A 20,941-nucleotide genomic window follows, 5' to 3' on the forward strand; every position below is an offset into this window, starting at 1 on the left:
CAACATGACACCTCCCCACACACTTATTAGCCACATTTAATTAATTAAAGTACATGAAAAATAATAAAATATATACTCACCTGCAGGCAGCTGCTCCCTCGGCGTGGCTCCGGTCTTCACGCAGGTTCTTCTGCGAGCTGCGGCTCCGCACAGTGACACTGTTACGAATGGAGCGATGCAGCTGCCAGAAAGGCGCTGTGTCGCTTCGCATATAAATCGCGCCTGTGTCTTAAAGAGACAGGCGCGATTTATGTAGCTGGTGGGCGATTCGGGCGTTAATGGACGCCCGAATCGCCCACTTTAGAGCGGCAAATTTCGCTGCCCTTTACAGGGACCCGCATTCTGCCGCCTGAGGCGAGATTTTCATCTCGCCTCATGGCAGATGCGGCCCTGCTTCTGGGTTATAGGAAATAGTCATTTTTATATGAGGCGGCTAAATCTCATTACTCAGAAAGGACCTTCTCCTACATAACCCAATCTCCCCATATAGTAGATAGAAAAGGTCCTTCTGGGTTATAGGAAATAGTCATTTTTATATGAGGCGGCTAAACCCCATTACTCAGAAGGACCTCTCCTACATAACCCAATCTCCCCATATAGTAGATAGGAAAAGGTCCTTCTGGACAATGGGAAATAGTAGTTTGGTACTTTAGTCAATGTTAAAAATTATACAAAATATAAAATAAGTGTGTATTTAGCATGAAGAAGCCAAAAACTCTCATAGATCAAGTCCAAACCAATAAGAGAATAAAGAGTCCCTCCAGGTCATGAGAAATAGACAGGTCATACTGAGCAGACTAATTCCCATGACTGGGGAGGACCAGGTCCCTCTGAGTTATAGGAAATAGCCTCCTCCATGTGAGAAGGCTAAATGCTAGAACTATCCAGCACCTCACCACTAGGGGGCGCAGAGGTCCTTCCTATGGACTTGTACCTCTGAGTCATGGGATTTAGTCACAACCCTACGGTTAGCACATGGCAGCCGTCACAGTAAAAACTGAGGCCGCAAAAGGATCTGCGCCGTCAGTGAGTCACGTGATTCCGGAACGTCACGTGACGTCAGAAGGTCCCTCTGAGTTATAGGATTTAGCCGCTACCCATCTTTTTGTCCTTTCTATTGTGCTAAAGTGGAAGTCTGCATCACTTTTTACAAACTTAGAGCCACGCACTGGAAGATAGAGGTCTATAGTTTTGTATCCTTCATTTCTGGGCCCTACCCCCCCTCTAGTTCCGACCCGGAGTTTATTATCTCGGTCTTTCAGAGGAATGTATGGTCACAATCACTGACAGGACTGGGCGAGAGTATCACAGAGGAAAATAACAGCAAATACATCGAAAGTTCCTCTCTTAGAGACGTGTGCATAGATTGTCTGTTGTGGTATCGCCCCGCCTCCTTACAAATAGCAGCACACACGTCACCATTGTCGTTATAGGTCACCTGTACGGCACACCTGATATCATGGGCCGGGCCGGCCCGGCCTAGCTCTACCTGACAACTGGCTCATAATACAGGTTAAGCTGGCCACTGGCTCCTTCACTGACGTCACTGAGCACACAATGCTGACATTGGCCAACCGCCTTGCAGGGGCTCGAGGCCTAAGACAGCGATTGGATGAGGTCGCTGTCTCTCAATCACAGGTGTTAGTCGCATTGTAAGCAATGGGCAGTAGGTACCCTGCTTGTGCCCGGGGTGATTTGGAGAAGGAGATCGACACTACTGCTGTGGTTTAGGCTAGGCTGAGATTTCGGAGCATGAAAATGGGAGATGGCTGTACGAGCAGGGATGGCGTTATATTTGGCGGCCGCCTTTGTGTTACTACGTAGCTGTAGGAGCTTTGACTCGAACGTAACTAGCAATTACACGGGAGATCTGAATTCGACGGTGATTACACCACCGGTACACAGCTCCGGGAGCGAAACCATCACAGTATTAGTAGCGAGCGCGACGGAGTCGGCACCGACAGAACCAACCACTACGCCGTTCCAGGGGTTAACTCAGCATCCGGGGACGGAGCAGGAATACTCGGAGCTCGCATCCGAGACCGCAGGCGCCTCAGAAACGGAAGCGGGGACCCCGGAGGCCACAGATGCCATCTCCAGGAGTCACACAAGCTTCCCGACCGAAGGTGAATCTGTTAAACTTGACCCTCTAAGCCCCTCACACTCTCCATTATGCTGCTGTATCTGCTAGCGCTCTGTGGACCTTACACTAGGTCCTGTTTGTTCTTCAAGCAAATGGCCTCTATGTAGGACGGGTTTCCCAGGCCGTGCCGCTCTCCTTTTTTTTTTAAATCGAATTTCTGAAGACTTTGTTACTGTGACGTCATAATAACTCTTGTTATTATGTGCAAGGCTTGGCTGCTGCACCTGATTATAGGGAAACTGTTTAAACCCTCCAGGACGCAGCTAGTTTGTATGTTGAGGGTGCGTTCACACGTTCAGTTTTTCAGATGGAGCTTTTCTCAGTGATATGTTCTCACCCATTATCATTCACACCTGCTTGTGGCTTTAAAACTGCATCTGAAAAACTGAGTGTGTGAATGCACCCTAAGCGTGGTGGCATACGTGGCGTTTTTAAGCAGTTGGTTATAAAACGCATGCATTTTTAACCGTTTAACGTATTATCTTAATTAAGATAATTAGAAAACGGACAAAAGCTGACGCTTTTTCAAAAATGCATGCGTTTTTTTTTTTTTTTTTTTTTTTACAGGTTCAAAATGCTTGTTTTCTCGTGACACGTACTTCAAGTTAGTTTAAAAATTCGGATGATATATTTGGTGTTTAGTTATGGAAAAAACCCCGAAATTTGGAAAAATTCTCTATTTTTGAAGTTCTGAATCCTCTACTTTTGAGAGCACCCAATTAAGTTCATAACTTAAATTTCCTAAATGTCTGCTTTATGCTGCCATGTTTTCCACATATTTTACTAGAATGTTTTGAGGATCAGAATTTGTGTGCCATTTTTCAAATTTTTCGGAAAAATCACCAAAACTAATATTTAGATGGTCCTGCTCAACTTTTAAGGGTGATGTCACACATGTCGCTTTGTCCGTGTTTGCAAATGCAGACAAAGCAGCACCCACCAGGGTGGGCCGTGGCCAGATCGCATCGGCATTTCAACGGAACCGCCTGCGATTAGGAACGAACTGCCGGTGTTTTGCGTTAATTTAATGCAAAACACCGGCGGTTCGTTCCCGATCACAGGCGTTTCCATAGAAATGCCGATGCGATCGGGCCGCGGGCCGTCCCAGTGGGTGCGGCTTTGTCTATGTTTGCAAACGCGGACAAAGCGGTACGTGTGACATCACCCTAATTGACTGTGAGAGGCCTAAATAATAGCTAGACTCGTAAAATTACCCCATTCTGGAAACTACACTTCTCAACGTATGAAAAAGTACTTTTAAAAAGTTTAACTAGTTAGGTGTTAAAGGATACCTGTCATCAGGTCTGTGTCACTATTTCTGTCACTACTACCTTTTGGAGCAGCTCACAAGGATCCATCCATGGTCAGAGGCAGTGATGTTACCCCCTCCCCTCGCTCATGTCTGTGTGTAATTTATAGTAAAGCATAGTTAATGTGTGTGTTCCATCTGCTGACATGCTGCATCCTCCTAATACACAGAGACACAGACATCAGCTACACAAGTACCTGACATGTTCTGCTATAACATGGCTGCCTGGAGCTGATTTATCTCTCCTATACACACACAGGCAGCAGGGGGCGTGGCCGCCAGCAAGCACATGGAGCAGCCATTACTTCATTATACAGACTGTTAGTCATGCACTAGGGGTGTGGCTGTGCCTCCCACTCATAAATAAGCTGGAAAGCTTTAATATGCTAATGACTCATTGGACATTTCACACGTCACTTGCATACAGCTTTAGGACATCATTGTTTAGGTTTACAGGTATGTAGAGGGACAATGAAGGGATAGAGGCAATGCTTTCTAATGGCAGTTTATGAAAATATATTTAAGGGTTATTTTCATGACGGGTTCTCTTTAAAACTAAATGGAGGTGCGGTCTACATATTTTAATATTTTTTGACAATACATTCATTTTGGCTGGAAAATGAAACATTTGCAATGCATTAAAATGAAAAAAGGCTCCACAAAGTTTGATACCCAATTTCTCCCGAGTACACTGCTATTATTTTTAAAAAATTTTTAAATGTGGACCGATAGGGGGTTAATTTTTTGCCACATGAGATGACAATTGGGGAGATTTTATTAACTTTGTTGGTGGAGGAAATGAAAATCATCAATTTTTAGGAAGATTTACAGTATTTTTCGGACTATAAGGCGCACCGGAGTATAAGGCGCACCATCAATAAATGCCTGCTAAAATGTCTAGGTTCATATAGAAAGACGCACCGGAATATAAGGCGCACCTGATAAGGATGAATGACCAGCAGGTGGCAGACTTGTGCACAGTTCAAGGCAGCTGTTGTCTGTAAGTAGGGTTCATATATAAGGCGCACTGAACTATAGGGCGCACCTTTGATTTCTGAGAAAACCAAAGGATTTTTGGTGCGCCTTATAGTCCGAAAAATACTGTAGTTATTTATTTTTTGGCCGTTTACCGTGCAGGTCCAGTAACGATTCTGCTTTATCATCCAGATTGTTATGGATGCGGCAATACCAAATATGTGGGGGGTTTTGTGTGTTTTATGGTTCAATAAACTTTATTGCAAGTGAGCGAGAAGCCTACATGTCAGGCACATGTTCGGGTCGCAGCCCCATATTTATCTATGACAAGGATCATAATCAAGCAGGGTTCAAGCTCGAGCAAGCAAATATGAACAAATCTAATATTAACTAAACAACTAGAGGTGAAGAAATAAGGGGGGTAGGGAAAGAGGGGGGGGGGGAGACAAGGAATCAATCACTACACATCAAGGTTAGGGGGGGTACCCCCTGTTGCTGAAACAGCGGTGCCCATGATTACAACATCTATAACCAAGAGGTTAGAGCAGGTGAGTTCCTGAACATGTCCCATCTGTACCAGGTTTTGTGGAAAATATCATATTGATTGTTATCTAGTGCTCTCAGTTCCTCCATTCGTCTCAGTCTGTCCATCTCCTCCACCCACAGTAGTCTGGTAGGTGGAGAAGTGGATTTCCACAATCTAGGAATTACCTGTCTCATTGCCACTATGCAGTGACGCAGGAGGCCTTTTTTAATGTCTCTAAGCCGCCCTGGGAGCATTGATAACAAAGCAATATCAGGAGAAATGCTCCCTGTGGAGCCGTATAGCTGCTTGTAGAGATCCCAAATGGCGTTCCACACTGCTGCCACCACTCCACAGTCCCACCACACATGAAGCATGGTGCCCCTGTCCTTGTGACAGCGCCAGCAAATAGGAGAAACTGAAGGGAACATGCTATGTAGGCGAGTGGGGGTTCTATACCACCTAGTAAGGATTTTAAAATTAGTCTCCTGGATTTTGTTGGACACCGACAACTTATGGGTTAAAAGGAGGGACTTTTCCCATTGTTCTTTGGTGAAGGTTTTACCCAACTCCGTTTCCCATGCCTTCATATATGGCAGTGGTAGGTCCTCCTCACCGCAACCCGACAACATCCTATAGACTAGAGACACTCCATGAGGAGTCAGTTTGGCCGAACTGCAGATGGACTCAAAAGCCGTAAGTGTGGAGGTTAAGGTTCCCCCGGGAGTCAGAGTTTGAACAGCACTACGAAGTTGGAGATACTGTAGCCATACCCCAGGATAAGGTCTCCTATCCCCCAAGATGTCGTTTAAAGAACGTATCCCTGTTGTGGATATTATCTCCCCCAGAGTCTTATGACGGCCATTGTCATTTAGTAAAATAGGGCATCTATTTAATGTTTCCGGTATTCCGGGAAGACCTATGACCGGGGACAAAGGACGGGGGACATTGATAAGTTTAACCCTGATGGCGAACTTGCCCCAGACTTTTAAGATGTGCGACATTAGTGGTGAGATGTTGTATAAGCCCCAGTCACTCTTAGGGGGGAGCCAGAACAGATCTGGGAGATGACCATGATTCAGTAGGGAACATTCCAGGTCTACCCATAGCTTCCCGCTGTTCCGACTTGTCAGGTCTAATACCACTTTACTTATGACCGCCCTATGGTAGCGTGAGAAGTCTGGAAGACCTGCCCCCCCCAATTCTTTGTGTCTTGTTAAGATGCTGTGTTTTATCCGTGGGGGGGGGAGTTCCTCCAAACAAATTTAGTTGCTAGTTTCCTGAGTCGATCTAGGAAAGCGGCGCTTAGATCCATGGGAACCGTCTGGAAAATGTAGAGGATCTTAGGCAGGGAGTCCATCTTAAGCGTATTCATCCTACCAAACCAAGAGAGGGAGAGGGAACTCCATGATTTGAGATCGGTTTCTATGTTCTTAAGCAGGGGCGCATAATTCAAAGCGTAGATTTGGTTAGGATCTGATGGAATGTGCACTCCAAGATATTTAATATGCCCATTTGCCCATTTAAAGGGAAGGGAGGTGGTCAGGGAGGAGACCAGCTGATTCGGAATATTGATGTTCAAGATCTCAGATTTTTGGACATTAACCTTGAAATTGCTAACTCTACTGTATGCCTCAAACTCCCTCATAATATTAGGAAGACTTACTACCGGATCTGAGACATAAATGAGTAAGTCATCAGCAAACAGTGAGAGTTTATAAGGTTTTCCTTTGATCTCTAGGCCTCTAATGGAAGGGTTATCACGAAGTGCACAAGCCAAAGATTCCATCACTAGGATATAAAGGAGTGGGGACAATGGGCACCCCTGTCTTGTGCCATTACGAATGGGAAAGGGGGAGGATAACGACCCGTTAACCCTGACACATGCGGACGGATTTGTATAGAGGGCCATAATTCTGTTCCTTGTTTTTGCTCCCAAACCCAACCTCGTAAGAGTGGCCCCCAGGTACCCCCAATGTACCCTATCAAAGGCTTTTTCAGCGTCCACCGTAAGCAGACATAAAGGGGTCCCCGAGCGCCGAGCCCACGAAATTAGGGTAAGTGTTTTTAGGGTATTGTCCCTTGCCTCGCGACCTGGAACAAAGCCCACCTGTTCAGGGTGAATTAAGTTTGGGATAAATGGGGAGATGCGTAAAGCTAAAATCTTGGAGTATATTTTAAGATCGATATTAATCAAGGAGATGGGCCTATAATTTCCGCAGTGGTTGGGGTCCTTACCCGGTTTAGGGATAACCGAGATGTGGGCTCTAAGGGATTGTGGGACTGTCTATGTCTATAGAGTTGAAGAAGTCCGTCAAAGGTGTAGCTAGGGCTTCCCCGAAGACTCTATAAAATCTGGGTGTGAAGCCATCTGGCCCAGGGCTCTTGCCCATTTTCAGTTCCTTTATCACCTGCAGAATTTCTTCTGAGGTGAAGTCGTTATCAATTGTAGAAGCTTCCTCTGGGGAAATTGAGTTTGGGAAATGAGATTCCAGATAACCTGAGATCTCTTCCATGGAGCGAACAGGATCTGTAGTAGGGACATCCAGATTATATAGAGCGGTATAGAAGTTACTAAATTCCCGAAGAATCTCATTCGGTGAGTTAACTAATATACCTTGAGGTGAGTATATGGACATAACTGGTGTCTGAGGGGTCCTAGGATGTAGGGTTTTGGCTAGTAATTTCCCGCATTTATCCCCATATTCAAAGTAATCTTTTCTCACCTTATCTCTAAAACATAGGCTCTTTTGATCTAATATTTGGAGGATCTTGTGTCTAATAGTTGAGATTTCCGTCTTTAAAAGATCAGTTGGGGAGGATTTATTAGCGGTTTCTTTAGAACCCAATTCTGAGAATAAGGAGCTCAGTTTTGCAGAATTTTCCTTTTTAAGTCGTGCCCCATGTGCCATAAACACCCCTCGGATGGATCCCTTTAAAATCTCCCATCTAACTGGTATTGTAAGTAGTTGGGCCTGACTTGAGGATATAAAGTCCTTGATTACATCCCGGACCTCCGCTTCGCATAGGGCATCATTTAGTAGGTTGTCATTTAATCTCCAGCAAAATTCCTTTGTGCGTTTACCCAAATGGCCTAGCCACCCGTACACAGGGGCATGGTCTGACCAGAGGGCGGAATCAATAGAACTCTTAGGGCCCCGATCTAACAGTTGGTGTGATACGAAGAGGTAATCTAGGCGGCCGTAGCTATTATGTGCTTGAGAGTGATGGCTATAGTCTCTGACTCCCGGGTGAAGCACCCTCCACATATCTACTAATTTGAGGTTTAATAATGAGCGTCTCAGCCTACGTAGTGCCAGGTGGGAAAGTGAGGACCTACCTGTGGAAGAGTCCAGTGCAGAGTCAAGAGGGACGTTGAAATCGCCTCCTAGAATCAATGCAGATCCTTCAGCAAAAACAGCCAATTTTTTCAGAACACCCACGCCAAAAGACACCTGGCCCTGGTTTGGAAAATAAACATTAGCAAGTGTGAAAACATTTCCCAGTAAGTCAATTTTAAGAAATATGTAACGGCCTTCCGTGTCTACCTCCGTGGCCAATATGGTCGGATGGAACGACTTGTGAAAACCTATGGACACTCCACAAGCCTTCCTAGAGGGGTGAGGGCAGTGGTGCCATACAGGGTAATACTTATTGTGTAATTTGGGAATGCCGTCCACTTTAAAGTGAGTCTCTTGAAACATTGCTACCAAAACTCGTCTCTTATGGAGACGGTACAATATTTGGCTTCGTTTCTCCGGTTTATTTAGACCCCTGGCATTGTATGTACAGAAAGTTAATACCGCCATAGTTTAGGTAAAGGGGAGCTTAGATCATGTGTAGATAATGTAGTGGGGGGAGGGAGGAGGTTAGACCAGGAAAGAACGGGGAGGGAAGAAAGGGGTAAACAAACATGACAAACATAACATACATGAGAAAATGTACAACCCAGGCCCCTAGTGAGCCTGGTAAATCTAAGAAAAGGCATAAAAAGCCAAGGCGATGTCCAGCACCGCAACCCTAAGGGGGAGACGAGGAGATCAATGGGGGGCGAGTCTCCCGGCACATCTCCGCCAAAAAAACAGTATGTTCATAATACAAGAAAAAACATATTAAGCGCTTCAGAAATAGAATTTCAAATAATTAAAGATTATGAAAGCCCCTGCTACACTCCCAGAGGCATCGCAGCCTGTGATAAAACGAGGAGTACAGGTATTATTATAAACCATGTGAAATAGCTCGGTCTGAGCCTCTTCTGTGTGTTTCCTGCCACCTCTCTCTCGGCGGTTGAACCGGGGCCGAGTTGATTATAGGCCACTCAGGTAAGGCTATCTGTGGCAGCTCGAACGTCCCCAGAAATTTCGGGAGGTCCCCGAGAGATCTGAATACAGCCGACTTCCCATTTTTCTTGGCAATCAGTTGAAACGGGTAGCCCCATCTATACGGGATGTCCCTGGATTGCAATTCCGTCAATAGAGGACGCAAGGCCCTCCGCAGTTGAAGGGTTCTCCTCGCTAAGTCTGGGAGAACAATAATTTTGGATCCACGGAACGTGATGTCCTTGAGCTCCCTTGCACGACGAAGTATCTCCTCTTTTTCCTTGAAGAAATGGACTCGGCATAGGATATCTCTAGGGCGCTCAGAAGCCGCCGGCTTAGGGCCCAATGTGCGATGGATACGATCCAGCTCAATTGGAGAGGCAGAAGGTTGGTTTAAGATCTCTGCAAAAAACGCTTGGGCCCACTCCTCAAGTTTAGATGGTTCCACGTCTTCATTTACGCCTCTAATCCTTAGATTGTTACGGCGGTGCCTGTTCTCAATATCTTCCAGGTGTGTCAAAATACTAGAGATATGGGATGCATGTTCCTGTAGAACTTGTGAGTGAGTGTCCAATTGATCTAGAATTTTCTCCTGGGCAGACTCCGCTTCTGCCACCCTGTGGCCAATGTGATGTATTTCTTTCTGCAAACCAGCAATGTCCCTTTTATGAGATTCCTCCAGCCTTGAAAAAAGGTTATTAATTTCATGCCTGGTAGGCATGGCACGTATATGCGCCTTCCAGTCCCATTCTTGTTGGGAGACACTTGCCCCCTGGGATGGGGAAACATTGCCCCCTTGGCTTGCAGTGGGGGTGGGAGGTAGGGCCCTGTGGGGAGTGGAAGGCCATATTAATGTAGGGGAGGCCTGAGATGGAGGTACTTCTCCTCTGCTCCCCGATAGTGGGGGGTATTCTTCATGATGCCCCTCTGAAGGGGCACTCACCGTGGTGCCCGGAGACTGCGGGGCTGACTCCTCCATTACACTCAGCTCCTGCTGAGCAGATGGCGCTGCGGTGTGAGGAAGCCGGGCGGCCGCGGCCGCCATCTTGGGCGCCTCGTGCGCCGCGTCCTCAGGCAGCTCCGCTGTCCTGAGGAACTTGGTTATGGCTCCCGGGTCGGCTGTTGGGGGTGCCGTGGTCCTCCTCGGTCCCCTCCTGTGGACCATGGTGCGATCGGGGCTCCTAGCGCTCTGTATCGCTACACATGAATCTGACATGTTCTGCTGTAACATGGCTGCCTGGAGCTGCTGTATCTCTCCTAAACACACACACATGCACACACAGGCTGCAGGGGGCGTGGCCACCAGCACCAGGAAGCACATCATTATACAGCCTCACATCATTATACAGGCTGTCAGTCATGAACTGGGGGTGTGGCTGTGCCTCCCACTCATGAATAGAGTGGACAGCTTGAATATGCTAATGCTTCATTGGACATTTCACAGGTCATTTGCATACAGCTTTAGGACCTCATTGCTTAGGTTTACAGGCATGTAGAGGGACAATGAAGGGATAGAGGCAATGTTCTCTAATGGCAGTTTATGAAAATATATTTAGTTTAGGGGGGTTATTTTGCATGACGGGTTCTCTTTAAGTGTTTTTATGGGAATGTGTCATTTATTTTTTTATTTATTCTAATGTTTAGTGTTCACTGTTTTTTAACTTTTTGTACTTCTTCAAACTTGAACTCGAAGCAGCGATGCTTTGATTGCTGGTTCAAGTCCAATATACTGCTCTACAATGCTAATTAATTGTAGAGCAGTGTAAACTGTCTGAGCATGCAGATGCATGCGCAGGCACTTAACAGTCAGATACGGAAGGACTGCACAGAACGTGGACCCTGGGGCAATTGGCAGATCTCGGGGCTGCCCAGAAGTGGAGCGCCACAGGGTTTTCGATCCATAAGGAAAAGACCCTTACACGCCGTGGTCATGCTTGATTGTGGCGTGTAAGGAGTTAACACCCGTGATCGGAGTCGGCTACGGTAGCGAGTGTTAGAGCGTAATATACAGCTGACAGCCGCTGCTTCTGGTGCCGGCTCAGTTCGTGAGCGGATACCAGAAGCGCAATGTTATAGAACGTCCCTGTGTGGGAAGCATCTTCCCGCAGGGTCGTACTATAATGTCCTGGTGCGCGTAGGGGTTAAAGGAAATCTACCAGTTCAAATGGTAGGGGTAAGCTGTAAATGCTTACTTTCGTTAGTGTTATTAACCGCTGTATCACGGTTTTAACACTTTTTAAAGTTTATAGCTGAAGCTGCTTCAGCGATGTCTCTGGCACTTCCTAAGTAGGCGCGCGCACGCAGCCCCGAAGCAGCTACAGCTATAAACTTTAAAAAGTGTTTAAACCGCGATACACCGGTTAATAACACTAAAGTAAGCAGCGGCAGCAGCTCACCCTGAGCTGGTGCTCGGTATTTACAAATTACCCCTACCATTTGAACTGGTAGGTTTCCTTTTAAGCACTGCACAGTAAACAGAATGGACTCGAAATTTAGAATGGTCTAGTTTTGTCAGTAATACATTCATTTAGCCTGAATATTTAAACATTTCCACAAAATAAAAAGAAAACAGTTTTAAAATTTGTTATGCATTTTCTTCCGAGTGTATGTGGACGTTACTTGTTGTATTGACACACAGCGGGGCACAGAAGGGATCCATGCAGCTGCCAGTTTTGTCCTATAGCAGTGATTTTCAACCTTTTTTGAGCCGCGGCACACTTTTTATACTTAGAAAATCCTGGGGCCAGAGGTCGCACTAACATTTTTACCGAAGGGTAATAATACTCCTCTTACCATTTTTGAGGAGTATTTTTAGCCGATGAGGAGTATGAAAATTTTGGTAATACATATACACATCTCATAGGTGTTTATAATGTTAATAGACGCTATTTATACAAAAAGAATCATCTGTCTGCTCACACACACTGGCACAACACAGCGCACGCGCACACAACACAGCGCGCACACAACGGCACAGGGCCGGCTCTAGGTTTGAGTAGGCCCCTGGGCAACAGAACCTCAGTGGGCCCCTTTGCTATAGCTCCTAAATTTTGTGGCAGATAACGTGTCCTATGGCCCCACTTTTGCCCCCTCTCCTAACCCCACTATGTGTTTTACATGTTATCATGTGTTTGGCTGCTTTGAAAGCCTTTTTATTCATTGCTGGACACGTAAACAGCTGTGTTAACACTTTCACATTTGCATACATTTCTAACAATGAAAGAATACGATTTGAAAGCATTCAAACACATGGTAACATTAGAAACACATGCGTTCTTACCCATACGTCCAAACACTGTGGGCCACATTTATCAAAAGTAGAGAAGCCTGTACTATGTGCAGTTTCCGCACAAGTGCGGCAGATTCATCAAAACTGGGGCACGTTCTTCATGAATCTGATGCCCCCTGCACTGCTCGGGAAGTGTCAACAACTTTTTTTATGCACCTTTGACATAATTCGGTCAAGACGCAGTAAAAAAATATGGAGCACGGTCCGACTCTGCACCAGAACACCTGTTTTGTGCAGGATTTTGTGGTACAGCAGACTCAGCTGCCGTGACACAATACTGTCGCAGACACTTCATAAATACAGGTACAAGCAGTTTGCACCTTCTTTTCAGTGCAAAGTCAGACAGAAAACTGTCGCAGACACTTTAATAAATGTGCCTTGTGTGAATGCAACGTCAGGGTTAATGTAAGGAAGCATTGATAGAATGGCAGCAGGGACATAATTTGGAGGCAAGGTGACCTGGCAAATATAGTTAGGTGGTTGTACATGAGAAGGAGATAGGAGGTCAAGAGGAAGGGAGTGGTGGAACAGGTGGCACACAGGTAACATTGCAGGGGGCAGAAAGTGGGCATAAAAAAAAACACAACCGACTCTGTCAGAGTAAAGACTGAAAGGGTTAATTGCACACACAGGGCTTGACTCCTACCATGCTGTCCTCCTCAGCTAGGTCACAGGGTCACCATACATCAAACAGGAGTGGGCTTTGCTTTCTGTCTGTTTCTGTCTGAATAGCTGCGAACGAACGCTGATGATGCTGAGGCCGATCTGAGCAGCGCTGGTGGCTGGAGGCACTGAGTGCTCACAGTGGGAGGCTCGGCCATGGCCCGTATGGGAGTGCAGTGCACGGCTGTAACACAGATACTGAGGATGCAGAGAGTAACCGCTCTCTGTATCATTATTTTATCCCTGTCACACACCTCCCCCGCCTTAAGTGGGCCCTGCACTGGCACAACACAGCACTCACTAACATATACATAGAGTGCAGTGTACCGCGGCTCACACTCACCCGGGATCACATAACTGCTGGCCGCTGCTGCAGGCAGAGAGAATTGGAGCAGGAAGAGTAGCAGCGGCTCACGTCTCCCCTGCGTCCGGCGCTCACAGATCCCAGAGATCGCTGCATCCTGCTGAGCGGTCCCGCGCACGATGCGATCACTCTACTGCCATTCCCCTCCTATGCAGTGCGCGCCGGCCTGCTCAGCCTGCGCGCTACACGGAATAATTGCCAAGCGTATCTTTACGCATGGCAATTATTTTGGGGGGTAATGGCGCCTCATCACGCGTCTATGACGCGTGGAGAGGCGTTAATGCGATCTCTGCCTGGGGCACACCAAAATAGCACAAAATGACACTAAAACAGTCATATAATACATATAGTTAATAATATAGATTCTAAATTTATTTTACTCAATGTGAAACCTGGGCCTGTTTCGATAAACACAAAAGGGATATCCTGGCAAGAATGGTGGAAAGACACACACGAAGCTCTTCCTCAACAGTTCTCAGTTTCTCTCTGTTTTTAGTATATGGTGCTGATTATTATGTGGCTCATATACTGCAAAATAAAGGGGTACAATGAGAAGTACTATGGCCATGAGGCCAGAGTACAAGTGCCAGCTCATATACTCAGCATATGAGCTGGTACTTGTAGTACTCCAGCCTCATGACTATAGTATTTATCATTGTTATATGCAGTATACTGCTGGAGTACTAAAAGTACCAGCTCATATGCTGAGTATTCTGCCAACAGTTCATATACTCGGGCAAAAGCTCATATAGTCAGCATTACTGGCGGGCATTACCTTGTCGTTGGGCAAATGCAAGAGTCTCTCCGCTCTCAGGATGATGCGCCGGCCTCGGTGACGTCATTTTGTCGCACGAGGTTCAAAGCTTGCGCGTGTGTTATTGTACACGTCTCCTACGTTGTAAGAAGCCGTGACTGCGCATCGCTGCGCATTGCCGGGCAACAAAACACAGGGGGCACCATAGTTTGGGGAACTTTCCCCGCGGCACACCCGACCATGTGTCGCGGCACACTGGTTGAAAATCACTGTCCTATAGAACTTAGTGGATTTTAGTTCTATAGAAAAACACATTTTTGTTTTTCTGTTAGTGGGGCCATTTTTTTGCAGGATTAGATGCATTTTGAAGTGATACTATTTTAGGCTTGCTATACCCTATTAATATAATAAGAGACACAATAAAAGAAGGGGGTTACCCTTTTGAACAACTACTGGTGAAAAAAGAAACTAAAGATAGACTACTATGCCCACTAGGGTTGCATTGATGTGAGAATGCGAGTGTGATACGATGCCCAGAAAAGTATTGCAATACCGATACAATACTTTCAAGAAAAGAAAAAAAGGATAATCTGCATGTTTAGGGTGCGGTTACTTGGAGCGTTTACATTGCATTTAAAATGCAATGCAAATGTCTGGGGGCAGGGCTCAGTCTGATCGTATTTGCATTTCCATTGAAACACATGCGATCAGTAACGGTCAGCTAATGATTTGACAGGAGAAGCTTTAGTGCCTTATGTAGTAGATGTCTTGTAAAGGTTGTCCTGGTAATGTTAATATAAAATAGTATACTAAATTTGTATAATTTAGGGCTTGTGTAGAAAAGTGTTTTTGATGTCCATGTGCTATCCTTTTTTGTGGATGGCAAATAGACCCACTGTTTCCTATGGGTCTGTTCAGATGTCCATTTTTTTTCACAAATGTGCAGACAGAGAGAAAAAAATCACAGCATGCGTTAATTTGTCTCGCATTCATAGAAGTCAATGGATCCGCGAAAAATGGATGGCACATGCATGACATCCGTATGCAGAATAGTTTTTTTTTTTCTCAAATGTTGCTAGGCAATCCACTGGGCAAGATGTAGATTAGAAACCCATCAGCTGTTTTTGCATCGTACGGATACAATATGGAGGGAAAGAGACAAGTTTATCCGCGACAAACAGGACTTCGAGCAAGGAAAGATATTTGATTGGGGTAACGTAGACAACTACAAAGGAAAAAGAAACCTAATATTAATAGGAAAAAACAGGGACTGTTGGACCACAGTTTCAGATTCCAGCCAATCTGATGATCAGAATATTATCAAGACATCCATCAGTAGATCGATTCGAAGGGGGAGGAAGAAAAGAAGGAACAAAAAGGAAGCAAGTCTCCTGGAGACAATAGAAGAGGAAGAAATTGACAGAACTAATATGCAAGGGGACAGTTCTACGATTCTAAATCTTAGACACCCCACTAGACAAAGATTGTATTTCATTGTTGGCTAAAGGGTTAGGGTTTGGAATCACACAACCTTTTGATATAGTCAGTTTTGAGGTTGACCTTTTTAAAAGCTTGCGGAAGATCAACCTAAAAAAATGGTTTTCAAAGCAGGCTGAAATAGTCCCACATTACGAAACCGATATAAAGGTTAAAAAAAAGTGGTGAAGTTCCATTGAAAATAGGCCCATTAGGCTCTTTTGTACAGGATCCTCCTACTGATGAAGAGGCTGCTTGCCTCCTAACTGTAGCAGAGTCAGAGACTGTACACCCCCTACCACCTGTGTTCAAGGGAGGTAACCTGTCTACCTTCAATCCCCCCCCCTCTCTCCGGGTACCCCTCTGGATATTTTTCAACAGAAGGTATAATTCTTGTAATCTTGCACTAATTTACGATAAAGATCCAGATAACCTTTCCCCTGGAGAGAGGCGAGCTTTGAAATGGTTGAAAGAAAACAAGTCACTAATTATAAAAAAAAAAAAAAAAAAAAAAAGCAGATAAGGGGGGTTGTACAGTGGTGTTGTCCCGAATAGCTTATATAGCAGAAGCCGAAAGACAACTCAGCAATACATTAGTCTATACTAAACTCAGCAGAGACCCCACTGAAAAAATAAAAGCTAAATTGATTTAGTTCCTTAGATCTTATGTTGAGCAGGGCGTTATTTAAAAACTTATATTAGCCTTCCCCATGAAACCTGAATGGTATTATCTTCCCAAAATACATAAATCTACAGTTAACCCTCCCGGCCGCCCAATTGTGTCAGGAATTGGCTCTGTTACAGAACCACTGGATGTTTCAGCCTGTTCTCCCATTTATACCTTCATACCTCAAAGATACTAATGAATTCCTTAAAACAATTAGAGATTTCCCTTGGCAAGAATACTTTAACCCCTTAACGCTGAAGCCACTTTTCACCTTCCTGACACGGCCCATTTTTTAAAATCTCACGTGTCTATTTAAGTGGTTATAACTTTGAAATGCTTTAACATATCCAGTTGATTTTGAGTGTTTTTTTTGTGACACATTGTACTTCATGTTTGGTTGAGAAATTTAATCAATATATTTAGTATTTATTTATGAAATAAATGGAAATTTGGCAAAATTTTTGAGAAAAATGTTTTCCAAATTCAAAATTTTGTACTTTTTGGAAAGTTGGTCATATCACTAAAATAACTTGATAACTAACATTTTCCATATGTCTGCTTTAACTTGGCATCATTTTTCAAACATCTTTTCCTTTTTTTAGGATGTTAGGAGGCTTATAACTTTAGGTACAATTTTTCAGATTTTCACGAAAATCATCAAAACCTACTTTTGGAGAGTCAAATTAGTTAGAAGTGACTTTATAAGGCCTACATGACAGAACCCCCCCCCCCCATTTCAGAAACTACACCCCTCAAAATATTCAAAACAACCTTTGGGAAGTTTGTTAACCCTATGAGCGTTTCATGAGGGTGAAAGATAAATGAAAGTGAAATTACAGAAATGTAATTTTATCTTACTATAGATTCATTGAACACTAAAATTTGCACCTTCACAATGGGTTGAAAAGGAAAATGCATTTTACAATATTGAGGGCAATTCCTCCTGAGTATGCCAATACCCATTGTGTCACTGTACCCTGCTGTACGGACACAGGGGGGCACTTGGAAGGGAAAGAGCGTTGTTTTGTTTTTGCAGGGCAAATATGGCTGAAAAAGTTTTCATGTGTCAGGATGCACTTGGAGAGCCATAATGGTACCAAAACAGAGGAAAGCCCCAACAAGAGACACCATTTTGGAAAGTACACCCCTTGGAGAGTTTAGCAAGGTGTAATTTGTGTAGTTGCCCCAACAGGTGAAAATTTTCTCAAAAAAGTCACTTTTACCCCAAATTTTTGTAAGCCACAAGGGATAAAAGATGAAACAACCCCCTTAAATGTGTAAAACTATTTCTCCTAAGCACAGAACTGCACCACTTTTTCATATTAAGTGTTGTATGGGTACACAGTAGGGCTCAGAAGGGAAAGAGGGGCGTTGGCCTTTTAGAAGCTAAATTTTACAGACATCCTTTACATGTGTCAGGATGCATTTAGAGAGCTGTAGTGGTACCAAAACAGAGCGGAACCCCAACAAGTATCACTATTTTGGAATGTACACCCCTTAGAGAATTTAGCAAGGTGTAATAGGAAAAAGGTGAAAATTTTCTTATAAAGGTCATTGTACCCCTAATTTTTTTATAGCCACAAGGGATAAAAATATGTAATAACCCCCCAAAATGTGTAAACCTATTTCTCTCGAGTGTAGAAGTACCCCACATGTGTATATAAAATGTTGTATGGGCGCACAGTAAAAGGGAAGGGGGATGTTTGCCTTTTAGAAGCCATATTTGACAGAAATGTTTGACATGCATTTGGAGAACCCTAGTGGTATAAAACAGATAAGAATCCGAAAAGTGACCCTAATTTTTGAACGCACACCCCTTAGAGAATTTTGCAATGTGTAATATATGTATTTACCCCTACATGTGAATGATCCAATTAGGCACTAAACATTAAAAAGGTCAAAATTTTCCTATAAATGTCACTTTACCCCTAATTTTTGTAAGCCACAAGGGATAATATATGAAATAATCCCGAAAAAGGTGTAAAACTATTTCTCCCGAGTGTAGAAGTACCCCACATGTGCATATAAAATGCTTTATGGGCGCACAGTAGAGGAAAAGAGGGATGATTGTCTTTTAGTGGCCAAATTTGACAGAAATCCTTCACATGTGTCAGGATACATTTGGAGAGCTGTAGTGGTACCAAAACAGAGGAAAACCCGAAAAGTGACCCTAATTGTTGAATGTTCACCCCTTGGGGAATTTAGCAATGTGTAATATGTGGTGTAGGGTAATACACGTGGTGAAATGAGCATTTTGAACATATAGGTGATGTGCAATGGAGTCCAAGATGGAAATTGCAATTATTTCTGGAAAGTTCAGTGCCCATTATGTGGCGCCCCTTATGAAATAATGGAGGGTTATAGGGAGCAACGTAACCTAACAGTTGTTACAATTATTCATTTTACCTAAATGGATTCACAACATCTTGGGCGTGAATTGTGAATGTGTTGCGTATAGGGAGGTAGAATATACCAGGGGACCAACTAAACTTTTGTCACTCTGGAGGTGTCGCAGGTCTCTTAGTAGTATGTAGTGTCCATCCTAACTCCTCTTTTGGAACAGACTCTTTATTGAGTCCAACCTTTAGAAGCAGCAGAATTCAACGGGAAAATGCTGTCCTGGCAAAACACAGGAACATCTAAACCAGAGGTACTGGGGCCCCGTCCTTCTTGTCCCTATATTTAGTTTCCTAATACCTTCCTCTTGAAAACGGAGAAATGATACGGCAGAACATGCACATTGGAACAGCTCGTAAGAGTTGTACAGCATAATCTGTACAATGTGCACAGCCAGCGCTTTTGTACCAGATCTTCGTTTTCCGTAGGGAAATTTTCACCAAGTGTTGCTCTTATTCACCCTAGCGATGCCCATTGTGACGAATATTGCTGCTTTGGTCTGGACCAAATCGACCAGCCAATAGCGGCAAACATTGACAGAGGGGGGCAGCAAAACACTTCTAGTCCGCAAAGCAAATTTGGTGGCAGTCAGGAACAGCCGCCACCCTGCCCCGATCACCGTGTCTACAGACATGGTGATCGGTATTACTGACGTCATAAGTAAATTCGCTTCTATTGGCTGGTCTGAATTGATGAGCCAATAACAGCGATCATGAACTGGGGGTGTGGGGGGGACAGAACCATTCTGGTCCACGGGGCAGGATGGATGGCCGTCAGGAACAGCCGCCATCTTTCCCCAATCACTGTGTCTGAACAGTGTTGGCAAGTCTCTACCCGCCACACCGTTCTATAACAACGCGCGTTGGGAATGGGCTATACAATCTTTATTTATTTTTTAAGCAATTTAGACAAATAAGGGCTTATTTTTTGCGAGACGAGATGCACTGTAAAAAAAAACCTTCATTTTAGTGGGTTTTTAGTTTATTGAAGCAATTTTATTAACTTTTTACGTGTGGAGGAAAATAAAATCAATTCTTGTTTTGGATTTTTAGCTTTTTTTTTGGGGGGGTGTTCACTCTAGCATAACAATATATTATCTTTATTCTACAGATCACTACGATTACGGTGATACCTCATTTATATAGTTTTGTTTATATTTGTCCAATTTTATTGAAGGAAAACTAGAATAGAAAAAATTGCATTTGTTTTAGTATTGCCATTTTTATAGCAACATAACTATAGTATTTTTTTGATTGACGGAGCTGGTTGTGAGCTTATTTTTTGCGTGACAAGTTGTTCTTTTCAGTGGTATCATTTTGGTGCTTGTAAATTTTTCAAATCACTTTTTAGAACATTTTTTGTAAAGCAATTTGATAAAAAGTTTTAATTTTTGGCAAGGTTTTTTTTTTTTTTTTTTTTTTTTCTACCACGTTCACCAAACGGGTCCAATTATGATTAGGATTTATTGTACAGATTGTCGCAGCGATACCAAGTAAGTGGGGTTTTTTTTATACTTGTGTACAGGCAAATGTGGTGTTTGTGGGGACTTTCACTTTCTTTTATTATTTTATTTTTTTTAAATATTTGTTTTAACTTTTTTTACAGTAACTGACATTGTAGCTTGAACAAGTGATCTTCTGAGGAGACTCAAGTCCAACCTTTAAGAATTAAATAAATGTTTTATCCCCATAACCCGTGAAATTTTTTCTCTCCAGAAAGGCATCCAGGCCTCTCTTGAACATGTACATAGAGTCCGCCATAACAACCTCCTGCGGCAGAGAGTTCCACAGTCTCACTGCTCTTACAGTAAAGAACCTTTGTCTATGTTGATGGTAAAATCGCCTCTCCTCTAGGCGTAGAGGATGCCCCCTTGTCCTGGTCACAGGCCGAGGTATAAAAAGATCTTTGGAGAGATCCTTGTACTGTCCCTTCAGGTATTTGTACATTGTAATGAGGTCTCCCCTCAGTCGTCTTTTTTCTAAACTGAATAATCCCAAAGTTTGTAATCTGTGTATTCTAATCCCCCCCATTCCCCTAATAATCCTGTTTGCTCTCCTCTGCA

General features: G+C 43.9%; 1 protein-coding gene across 2 annotated transcripts in view; it reads left to right on the top strand.

Moving 5' to 3' along the window:
- The first annotated feature begins 1,464 nt into the window (after positions 1–1,464).
- Positions 1,465–20,941, top strand: part of MEGF9 (multiple EGF like domains 9) — a 31,643-nt gene continuing 12,166 nt past the window's right edge. For both annotated transcript variants that reach the window (XR_011849590.1, XM_072122909.1), the window contains exon 1: positions 1,465–2,126. Coding sequence is in view for 1 of the 2 variants with exons in the window: in XM_072122909.1 (XP_071979010.1) it covers positions 1,766–2,126 (361 nt within the window). In the remaining variant the exon portion in view is untranslated. The remainder of the gene's footprint in view (positions 2,127–20,941) is intronic.

Source organism: Engystomops pustulosus, chromosome 9 (genome assembly GCF_040894005.1).
Source record: "Engystomops pustulosus chromosome 9, aEngPut4.maternal, whole genome shotgun sequence".
Taxonomy (NCBI): domain Eukaryota; kingdom Metazoa; phylum Chordata; class Amphibia; order Anura; family Leptodactylidae; genus Engystomops; species Engystomops pustulosus.